At 39.7% G+C, this 11,219-nt stretch overlaps 1 protein-coding gene across 17 annotated transcripts in view; it reads left to right on the top strand.

Moving 5' to 3' along the window:
* Positions 1-498: 498 nt before the first annotated feature.
* ZNF711 (zinc finger protein 711) overlaps positions 499-11,219 on the top strand; it is a 38,955-nt gene continuing 28,234 nt past the window's right edge. For 5 of the 17 annotated variants that reach the window (XR_008468338.1, XR_008468337.1, XR_008468336.1 and 2 more), the window contains exons 1-4: positions 1,162-2,681; positions 4,095-4,659; positions 7,558-7,662; positions 9,221-9,751. Coding sequence is in view for 7 of the 17 variants with exons in the window: in XM_054213677.1 (XP_054069652.1) it covers positions 7,584-7,662; positions 9,221-9,751 (610 nt within the window). In the remaining 10 variants the exon portion in view is untranslated. Of the gene's footprint in view, positions 656-1,077; positions 1,134-1,159; positions 2,682-4,094; positions 4,660-4,690; positions 6,279-7,557; positions 7,663-9,220; positions 9,752-11,120; positions 11,180-11,219 lie in introns of those variants that run through there. The other 12 variants (XM_054213681.1, XM_054213676.1, XR_008468339.1 and 9 more) reach the window with 10 other exon arrangements.

Genomic DNA, 11,219 nt, shown 5'->3' with positions numbered 1-11,219 from the left:
CTGGTGGTTTGATGGCCCCTTAGGTGGCAATGTTTATTTTGTGATGTCTGGTCTCACACTCACTGAATAGTGGTGGGATGTGACTCAGGGCATTTTGTTTGTTAAAGAATGTATTTTAAGTACCAAAGAAAGGTGTCTTTAATGTCATAGTAGTGTACAATAATGACACCAAGAGGATTACCGCTGCCTTCGTTCCCCTTAGGAAGTACCGGTGGGTGGCAGGAGGGCGACGCTGCCCCAGTAACCTTTTTGGAACCCCTTTCCCTTCCCACGTGCTTTCGCTTTCTCCCTGAAACGCCCGCATTTATGTGGGAAATACTTGAAATTCAGCGTAGACCGTGGCGGCAGGGCCTGCTCCGACCGAGGAACCCTCTGTGTGGGTTCCGGGCAGACTGATGGCAGCGGCTTCACCGCGCCAGCTGCGCCTGCTCGACGCGCGCTGACGTGCGGCGGCCGCCGCGAGGCCGGGCTGGGGGGGGGAGCAGGCCGCGCGCGCTCGCGCCCCGCCGCCCGGCCCAGCCCGGTGATTGGTGCAGGCCCGGACCCGGCGGACGCGAATGCCAGGCCGCGGCGGCCGCGGCGGCGGGAGAGCTGAGGCCCCACCACCCCCCGCCCCTCCCCGGGCCCCGGCCCGCGGCGCGGGGGAGCCGCACAGGTGAGCCCGGCCGTCGGGATCTGCGCCGGCGGGGGATGGGGGACAATGGAAGGCGGCTAGGCCTCACCGCAGGCCGCGCCCGAGGCCTTGCCGCCGCCCGGCCGGCCCGACGGTCGCCTCCCCTCAGCGGGTCTGCCGGGGCTCGGCCGCCGCCGGCGGCTTCTGCCGCACCGGGAGGGCGCCGGCGGGCGGCGGCGGCCGGGCCTGCGGCTGAGGGGCCTTTTTCGGGCGGGCAGAAAATGGCGGAAAACAAGATGTCGGCCGGCGGGGCGGGGAAGGCTGCGGCTCCGCGGGCCGTCGCGCCGCCGGGACAGGGGTTATCCCCGCCTCCCCGTCCCACTGCGGTCGCGGGAGGGCTGCGCCGCGCTGTCGCGATCCTCCGCGCTCCTCTGCGTCCGAAGGAGCGCGGAGGATCGCGACAGCGCGGCGCAGCCCTCCCGCGGAGCCCCTGCCGGCGGCGTGTCTCCCGTGGAGTCCCGTTAGTTTTTCATACACGGTCTTTTTTTCTGTGATAACCTGCGCGTTATTTTATGTATTGGGTGCCTCTGCTTGAAGATTTCTGCCTGAGCGGGATGTTTCTCGTTGCGTTTCTGTTGGTTTCTGCATTAAAAATTGGGGGGGTGGGGTGGGAACAACAACCCAAACCCTGAAGTGTCTTTAGGGGAGGATAATTCTCTTGTATTCTTCTAGAACTGGAATGTTAACAGATAAGATAATGAGAAAGTGTCTGGCTTGGATTTTTTAACTACATATAAGTTTATTTATTGTATTACGTCACTCTATATCTGAGCTTAGTCTTTCTGGTTTCATCAACGTGTCATATGGAGCTTACAAGTATCTGAAACGCCAGACAAACTATGATGTTGTGGTGTCCTTTATTATACATAAACAAGACTTACATTATTATTTAGAAAATATTCTCTATTTTAAAGGAGTGCTTAAGAATTGACCGTGCAAATACACTTTATGTGAAGATGTATCACCTGAACGTATTGGGAATAATTGTATGAGTAAACTGGGGAGATGCTTAGTGTTTGGAGGACACATTGTTCAGGATGTAACAAAATGTATTAAATACATACTCTTTGTTTATGCAGATTTATTAAGTTGTAATTGGCATTTTGTAGAAATCTTTTTTGTGTTATAAAAATTTTAAAGACGGCAACAATGCCTGTAAGCTAGCATTTTGATTGGGAGCTTCATTGTGCCTCTGGGTCCAAGAATGATACCCTTTTTTCCCTGGGAACTGTAGAAGTGCTGAGGCATTCATTTTTCTTCCCTTCTCCTTAAAATACTTGTTGAAGATCTCTCAATTTAGGGTGTTTTCTGAAAGGTTTCTCAAAGAAAATTAAAATATTAGTGCTTATTTTATGATACTGGTTTTATGGTAAGAGTAAGCTAAGAATAAATCAATGTGTATACTAAGAGCAATGTTTATAAGAGCCTGGGCCTTTACCAGTTTTTCAGTTGAGTGTTGCTATTACAGGTATGTGTTCTTCGGTAGTCCCAAATTGCCAGCCATTATCTTTGATTTCAAAAAATACCGTTTGCAGTAGTAATTTACAGTAGTGTTCCTGTCTGTAGACAGGTCATATATCCCTGTTTTTACTCTAATTTCCTGGTCTCAGCTGAGCCCTGTCTGAGGAAGAGCTTTGGCATAGAGGACTGAAATAAGATTAAAATCAGCGTCCTGAAGCTAGTTAGAACTGTGTTTTTTCAAAAAAGCAAAACAATATCAGATACATACGTGTATTTTAAATTTAGCCTTGAGGCACTGCTCTGGGAGTCTCAGTTTAGGTTTTATGAAATTCTTCATTTAGGGATCTGGTGGTAATGTACTTCTTCCTGGTGCAAGATAGTGTGCTATAATAAAAAAGAATCAATGAAAATATTAATGGAATGTTGTAAAGTGATATTATTTTATTGGCTGATGCTAATAAAGCATTTTCTCGTATTTTCTTCTAAACACAGAGAGGAGAAGGGAAATTGAGAGGAAAAACTTGAGATCTTAATAGAGGCAAGAGAGGTATGGATAAATTTAGGATTATGACAGTTTAGAGAATTGTGGCTTTCTGCCTTATTTCTCTGTTTTTAAAACATATGATTGGACTGCTTCTATGATTGTGTGGGTATGTAACATGGTATACTACACAAAGAAGCTGTGAAGAACCACAGTTAATCACTGTACTACATTTTTTGCTGCTTCCAATAGTAAGATTTGTATGCGTATGTAGTGTGTGAAACTAAGTCATCTGCACGACTGAAATCTGTGAGCAAAAATAGACAGTTGTAGCAGAATTGTAGGCCTTATCTGTTGTTAATTGTTCCAGCATTAGCAGTAAGGGTTTTTCCTGCTGTCACTGCATTCCTTTAACACTCAAAAGTAGATATAAAAAAAATAATCAGTGATTGTATAGTGATGCAGCTATGTCCTTTGTATTGAGGGTTTAGAAGAGCATCCTTAAGTAATGGTTGGATACTAGGTGCATCAACTGAGGTACAGCTTCAGCATGTTTATTGCTGGTGTGTCATCATCCATCTCTGGTTTTAGTGGAATTTTAAGGTATTCATAGTACTATGTGCATAGAAGGTACCATCCCATAACTTTGGTAATTTTTATAGTCCTGTTAGCTACTGGGAAAATAATCTTTTTACTAATAATTTGCTTTCCTTGCAGAAATTTTAATCTAAATTAAAATTGTAGTCTGACTTTGTATTGAATTTTCTATGTAGCACAATATATAATATGTGTATATTTGGGCATCTAATTATATAATCTGAAAATAAATTAAATTGCTTATTAAGAAGGAAGAAAAGCCTAGCATATTCTTCCTGTACTCTCAGATTTATATAATTTAGGATAATTTTTTATATCCATTTACATTAAAAAAGAAGGATTGTCTGAGCATAAAGGCTGTGGTCAGGAAATTGCAGAGTATTCCATTAATTCTGAAATGGCTGTATTAAATTAGCCATTTATGGTCTAAGCTGTGTCTTACTTTCTAATAGCAAGTATTCATTACCTACCTTAAGAGTTTCAGGTGACTGACAAAAATTTAGGAGTGATAGAGCATTGCATTAAGGTTCTGAGGTTAATCTGTAATTCTTACAGTGGTGGAATAATTTGATTTTGAAGCTAAAACTTAAAACTACATTGGAATTTGGTTGGAATTGATTAGTTAAATCTTTGACTACTTTCCTCATTGATAACATTTGACTTGTGTTTTTGTGCTATGGCACCATCAAGAAATTACATTGGGGAATTCTTACAGCTCTGCAAGAAGAATGTTATGTTGTTGTCGTCACCAAGAGTTAGTATTTTAGATTTTAAAGACAATTTGAGAGAAGCAGGTTTGAGCAGATAATACAGGGAGACAGCGTTGAAAGGATGATAGTGACATCAGGTGATAGAAGTTCTTTGGTTCTTTTGTGTTCTCAGTTAAGTTGGAACATCCTTGGGGTGGATCAGTGACTTTTTCTTGAAATTGTCATCACTGCAGACTGCTTGCGGCTTCCTTCGCTTGAGGATTTCAAGAGTATAAAAGAAGGAATAATCACCGCTCAATTTCTTCCTTGACAATGAAGATGCAGTAAGCATGAACTGAGTTTTCTGCATACTGCTTCTTTCTCTTGCTACTCTGTTTTGTATTTTTTCATATAAAAAAACCCCAAAGACAAAATTGTACCCACCTGGCATGTATGCCTTGGACTGCACAGAGCAGGCATTCTGCATCACCTGCTAAAGTGAAGGTATTTAACACAGTCATAAAAAAGGAGGCAAAGCAATGTAGCACCAAAATTGACTTTTCACATCATCTCGCCTTGGTGGCTTTCTGCCTGGCTTGAGTGACATCTGGAGTGTCAGTTTCCGTGTGCAGCCTGAGCCTGGTGCCCGATTCTGTGGGTCAGCCCAGCGCAGCGTGGCCCCTGCACTGACAGTGCCAGCATCTCCCTTCTCGACGGTGCCTTGGTTTGGTACCAAGGATCCAGTGCTGTCACTTCTGGTGAGACACAAGTGTTGCAGTAAACGTCGTAACTGACTTTGATCCATTCAGATTTTAGGGTCTTTTACCGCATACTCTAGTGCCTGTTACTGATAAAGCTTCTTGTTTTAAGAAAAATTAATGTTGTGTCTACTGCAAAGTTTGGTTTACTTCTGGATTACTGCCGTAGTGTGAGTTGCATTGGGTCCTGGCTCTTTCTGGGTCCCTTGATTCTGGCTTAGAGGTATCTCAGATATTTCAGGCACTTAAGCCATTTGTTCTTGCAGCTTGGCTTATTTTGTTATTTGCCTTGCTTGACTATGTTAGCTCTTAACTCTATTGTGGTATATTTCGTTGCAGTAGGGTTGTCAAATATCTTGTACCACATAGTACTTGAAGTTTCTGTCATAGTTTGGATTTAGATGCGCAGTCTTAAAGAAGTTCCTGTGGTAGAGTAGGGGTCAACTTTTTATGTGATCCGGAAGAGCAACTTGGTCTACAACAGTAGAAGTACCATATTTTCGAGACTTGCATTTGTACTTCCCTATTCATCTCAGCACCACTGGGTTGCAGATAGTTCTCACTTGAGCTCTTATTCTGTGTTCACTTCCCACAACTCCTAAAACTCATAATTTTCTGTGTGATACTGGCACTTATTTCCAGTTCCTGGATATGAGAGGACAAGGAAGTACAAGCTTTTGGTCTCGTGCGACATAGGTTTTTTTAAGCTAGAGTTTTTTCACCTACGAAAGCCTTGCCCTCGGTATACTCCTGTAGCTGCTTCTACGGTCACTTCATCTGCGCTGAGAACTTGTGTAAAAGTCTTTTGGGTTGCAGCAAATCGCAAAATAATTAAGAATCCGCACACTTTAGTGCTTAGTAACAATGCAAATAATATGGAGGAATGCTAATTTATCCTTTTTGGTTGTATTTTATGGAAATACTCTGTCAAAGAAATGTTACTTGCTTTCTCTTTCTCTGAAAGCAAGTTTGTGTAGCTGTACCTGATGAAGGAGATTCAGCATCCTCAAGACAGATATGATACCAGAAATGGAGATCTTGGTAAAACTGAGTTTAGTGAGAAGCTCACCATTTACTCTCCATATGTGAAAATTCTTGGATGTAATTGGAATTGCATTTTAATGAATGTGAGAATCTCAGAAATAAAACTGGCGTGACTGTGTGGCAAGGTTTGAGGAACAACAGTAATTTTAAAAGATTAAAGGAAATAGACAAATCTGACAAAAGAGAAATTGGGAAACAGAAGCCCCTGAGCATTAAGTGGAATTAGAAGAGCCAAAGCAACAAAGCAATTGTCGAAAAGAAAGAAAATCAAGCTAAAGATGTAACAGTGAAGACTAACAGTCAGGAGTTTACAAAGAGTTGGTGGGTCTGTTCTACCAGAAACTTTAAAGGATCCGTTTTCTATCGGAGGGATATTGCAGATAGCAGCATGGGACCAGCTTTTCCCTGGCAGCAGAAACGAGGCAGCACAGGAGGGACAGTGTTGGAAGATAAGATTTCTAGAATAACCTGACAGTTCTGAAATAAAATGTCAACCAGTATGGGTAATACAGTCCTAACGCTGGAATGGTGAATGGTGTCAGCACAGAAGGCTGTTGAGCACTGTTGTTTCTGCAGTAAGTATCATGGCAATGGAGACGTTGAAATAAGTTGGCCTTTCTTATGCTTAGCTGTTGCCTGTTATCCTGGCTAGTTCTGCACTGTGCTTGCAAATATATTTGAGGGCTGGTTACATTTTCTACCAGGCCTTTTTGTCAGACTTTTTAAATGATACAGAGGGGTTCCTACACAGCCGCTGGAAGAGAAAACCAGCTTCGGCAGTTTTGTTCTTGTAAATTTAGTGCACTATGCAGCTTTTTTGAAACTAACCTATAATTGAACATAATGTCCAGTTAAATACACACATTAAAATTTGTTTTGAAATATCCGATAGATACAAAATTGTGAAAGAATCTGAAAAACTGATATTTCCAATACAATTTTCAACTTTCTTTGATGCAGCTCTGTAAATCCATAATCACCGGTCTTGATAATTAGTTAAAGAGTGTATACAGACAGGGATAGAGCAAAGGTGACTTCTTCGTGCATAGTTGCTAATATATGTTATTAATGGTAAGACATGTTGTTAGTAATAGCATGTGTGTACTGTTCATGTCCAACTTGTATTTCTTGCTTTTGCAGGCGGTTAGCTACCCTTTGATTAAGGCAAATTTATCTTGCTTATTGTCAGAGTTTCTGCTTTTGGGTAGTAAGTTACCTGTAACTAGGTTCAGTTGCTTACTAATGTGTTATATTGTTTTGTTACTAAAGCCTTAAAGCCTGATGCTACTGTTGGTATTGCAGGTGAGATCTTTCCTGTCAGTCATTGAGCTCTTACCCTATGCATATAGTCTCATGAAACTGCAAAAATATTTTAATGTTCAGTTTGCTGTGGGGAAATTGAAGGTTTAGGCATTTCTTGTGCTTACTGCTCTTTGAAATAAAGTAATGTTGAAGTCTGTACCTCTGGATGCTGAAGGTAACTAGAAAGCACTTTCCAGTTAAATTCCACAGATTAGAAACAGAACTGTTCTAGGCAAGGCAGTCACCAAAGATTTACATAAAGTAGCCTTTTAAGTCCTGACCAAGTACTACTGACATGTTTGGTTTCGCTGTCATGTGTGGTTCTTTAAACTGCTGTGTATCTACTTATGGATGGAAATATTTTCACAATTTTAGTTCAGAAAAATACTTCATAAAATACACGTTATTCTTTTCTTAGAGTACTGTATGCTTTTTCCTTGAGGTTTTGGGTAAATACTTTTCTGTGTTTATCAGTGTGACACATCAGTCCAGTAGAGCTAATCAACACATTAATGCTATTCAGTATAAATTCTGATTTTGCTTTTGTTGCAGGTATTTGTGAATGAACTTAGCTGAATATGGATCCAGGTGGTGGAAGTCTTGGATTGCAAACACAAGAGTCCAAAATGCCTCACACTATGATTATGCAGGATTTTGGTAAACATTTTAACTATTAAAAGTAATGAATAGAATCAAGACTGTTTTTCAGGTTTTTGGTGTATACTTACAAATTATATTAAGGCGTAGAGTTGACTAATATAATAATGCTATTTGCATGACTTTTTTGAGAAAATTCAGAATTTAGGGTGGTGTATAATATGTCTTTGTCTGCTTTGGTTGCTTATCTTGAAAATGTCGCTTATTGCAAAATATTGAAGTCATTCTGAAAATAAAAAGGAGTTAAGTCTGTGTCCCAGAGTGCTCTAGATGAGATAGAAAATGTTATCTGGAGTTCAACAGTTTTGTGGTGCATGTGCTTCTGCTTGAAACCACATTGACTAGTTGTTACATCTCCAGCATACAGAAGATGTAAATAACATCCAGTGCGGGGTGGAAACAACATTCGAGCTTTTGTGGGCTTACCTTGATTATTGTCTCCAGTTCTCCTTTAGGGTATTTCAGTAAGTGTGGTGGGAAATAATGTCTTTGTGTGACAATAGATAATGTGTAGACAAGAATTTACAGATTTAACTAAATCTGCACATTCACATGTGCTTAGAACTCTTCTGTTAAGAACATCAGTCCTGAGACTGTACTAATGTAAGAAGACTTGTTTCTAAATTGATTTTTTTTTTTAATGAATACTGTTTCTTTTGGTGGCAGTGCTAAATAACCTCAGCAATTTTTAAGGTTTAGCGAAAGGACAGCAAGAAATCTCCTCTCTTCTCTTTGTGCGTCTCCATTTCTGCATTATGACAAGAGATGACCTTCTCAAGTATTAGGAAGGACCATGTTTTTGTTCTAACATGAATTAATATTCCTCAGAGTGTACCAAAATAATTGAATTTGCAGTACAATGCTGAATAATTTTTTTCACTCTGATAAGAACCATTTTCTTTTATTCATTAAGATTAAAACTGCTATTTATGTGTGCATTAAAATAATTCACTGTGTATTCTTTTTTACGTATAGAAAAGTAGTCTGCAAATATGACTGACCAGTCAGGTCTGTTAATGAAAAACAGGTTTCTGCTTCTAGCCGTTCTTTGCAACGTGGCAAGGTGTTGAAAGTTGTACTATAAATATTGCATACAACTGAGTATGTATTTTTACCAAGGCCCATGCAGTCTAAAACATGAGGGTCCTTTTATTGTAACAGCAATTTATTTATTGTTGCCACACTTCCAGTATCATGCAAGAATTCTGTGAAGGTTCAAATTGCTACTGTAATCAAGTGATTTCTAACCGGAATTTAAAAAAAGATGAAATTGCAAAATGGTCTGTAGTTTTTAACATATCAGCATTCTAAAACCTAAATTTGGGGCAAGCTCCTCATTATGTCTTAAAGAAGTGGCATTGTTTGTTTTTCTTCATTTAAAGGGTACAGGCTGCTTTGGATAGCCTATCGGGTGAAATGCAAAATGTGGATTGTTGAAAATTAACAGATTTGTACGTCTGTGTTTAACTTATCTATACGATTATTCCATTCCTTAGATAAACTAATTGCCAATGCAATAATTTTAACATCTTTCTCCTTGTTCATAATTGTTTCATAGTGGCTGGAATGGCTGGCACTGCTCATATCGATGGAGACCATATTGTCGTATCAGTCCCTGAAGCTGTCCTAGTTTCTGATGTTGTTACCGATGATGGAATAACTCTTGATCATGGCTTAGCAGCTGAAGTTGTTCAAGGACCTGACATCATCACTGAAACTGATGTTGTAACAGAAGGTGTAATTGTTCCCGACTCTGTCTTGGAAGCTGATGTTGCTATTGAAGAAGCGTTAGATACCAGTGATCATGTTTTGACTTCTGATCTAATAACAGAAACCGTTAGAGTTCCAGATCAGGTTTTTGTGGCTGACCTTGTTACGGGTCCTGATGGACATCTGGAGCATGTGGTGCAAGATTCTGTGTCAGGAGCCAATTCGCCTACAGTGGTTTCAGAAGAAGTTCTTGTAACGAACTCAGATTCTGAAGCGGTCATTCAAGCAGCTGGTACTGTTCCTGGCTCCACAGTGACTATAAAAACAGAAGACGACGATGATGGCAAGAGTACATCTGAAGACTACTTAATGATATCTTGTAAGTTAAACAAAGGTAGATATAAACAGGAAATTAGGTGAAGTAGAAGTGGTCTGGTGGGGAGAATTTGCTATAACTGGACTCTTGCTGCATTCTGTACTGGAACTCTCAAATAATAGTCAGTTGCACAGTTAATTCTTGGTGTCTGGATTTGGGTTTTCTTGATGAAAAATCCATTAGCGCTGATACAGCAAGAAGTAGAATGACATTCATGCTGTTGAGTGAATGAGTGTGTATGTTTGTGTTTCTGAAACTAGATGTTCCTGCATGTTAAGAAAAACACATTGGAAAGTTAAAACATTACACATATTTTGAGTATAATACTTTTTCTTAAAATACACACATTTATTATCATGTTATGTACATTTGTGTAAAAATAACATGTTGGGTTTAATCAGTAGAATCCAACAAAGAAATAGAATCATAGAATCTTCATGGTTGGAAAGGACCTTAGAGATCATCGAGTCCAACCAATAGGTTTTTAAAACAGGTTTTTAAGATGTCTAACTTGTAACATTTTCTCATGTGTGTCCACAAAATACTGTTTGTGTAGCTGTATTAAAAATTATAATAGGCATTTTATTGTACATTGTGCTGTTCTGGACTGAAGTTGACAGTAGGGGATTGTGTGCATTACTTGATCAGCTCTCTGACACTGGGAAGTGGCTGCCCACTGCAGTTTCCCCACACCATTCAACTCTGAGGAAACTGTGTGGTCCTTTACTTGCTGAGTGGGAGCTACTGAAAGGATCCAGAATATAGACTTAGGTCTATTATGTTTCTTCAGTGGCTAAATTATATTCAAGGTACCACTTTTTATTGTTAAACAAATCTGATAAAATGTATGATAGTTCATTTTAGATTTTTGACTTCTCCAGATTAGTTACTGACATGTGAGTAGGTCCAAACAGGTTTTATTTAGTCAGAAGCAATATGTTAAAAAAAAAAAAACAAAAAAACCCCAAAAAAACACCAAAACCAGCAATGCCAAGTGTGTCAAAGTGTCAGTCTGTTCACAGCAAGCAGCATTTATTAAAAATTTCAAGACAGAGGACATGACTGATTAGTCATTATAATGATTTCAGTATTTCATAGCATTTATGTCCCTTATGCAAAATATACTTTTGGTATTTGTTTTTTGTTCAGTATAGAATGGACAGCAATGATTTTTTTTTAACCATTCTATCAATACTGTAATGCCATATGTCACTAATAGAAGTCAAAAAGGGTTTTTGGAAAAAGAACAAAAAACCCCTCAGTCTAAAAGCAAATTAGACTTCCAACAGAAAAATTCCTGTGTTTTTGTAAATAAAGGAACACAATTTTTACAGTCAGTTGTTTCATTGAAAAAATTCCTCCTTTCTGACAGAGTACTTACGATGAGTTGTATTCTGTAACTGCGGTATTTCCAACTGCACCTTTGTAATTGTAAGTAAAGTCATCTTTGGAATTCCTTCTAAGATAGATA

Source organism: Rissa tridactyla, chromosome 9 (genome assembly GCF_028500815.1).
Source record: "Rissa tridactyla isolate bRisTri1 chromosome 9, bRisTri1.patW.cur.20221130, whole genome shotgun sequence".
NCBI lineage: Eukaryota > Metazoa > Chordata > Aves > Charadriiformes > Laridae > Rissa > Rissa tridactyla.
Note: the sequence above shows the minus strand (reverse complement) of the source record. Positions and strands in the feature narration are given on the sequence as shown.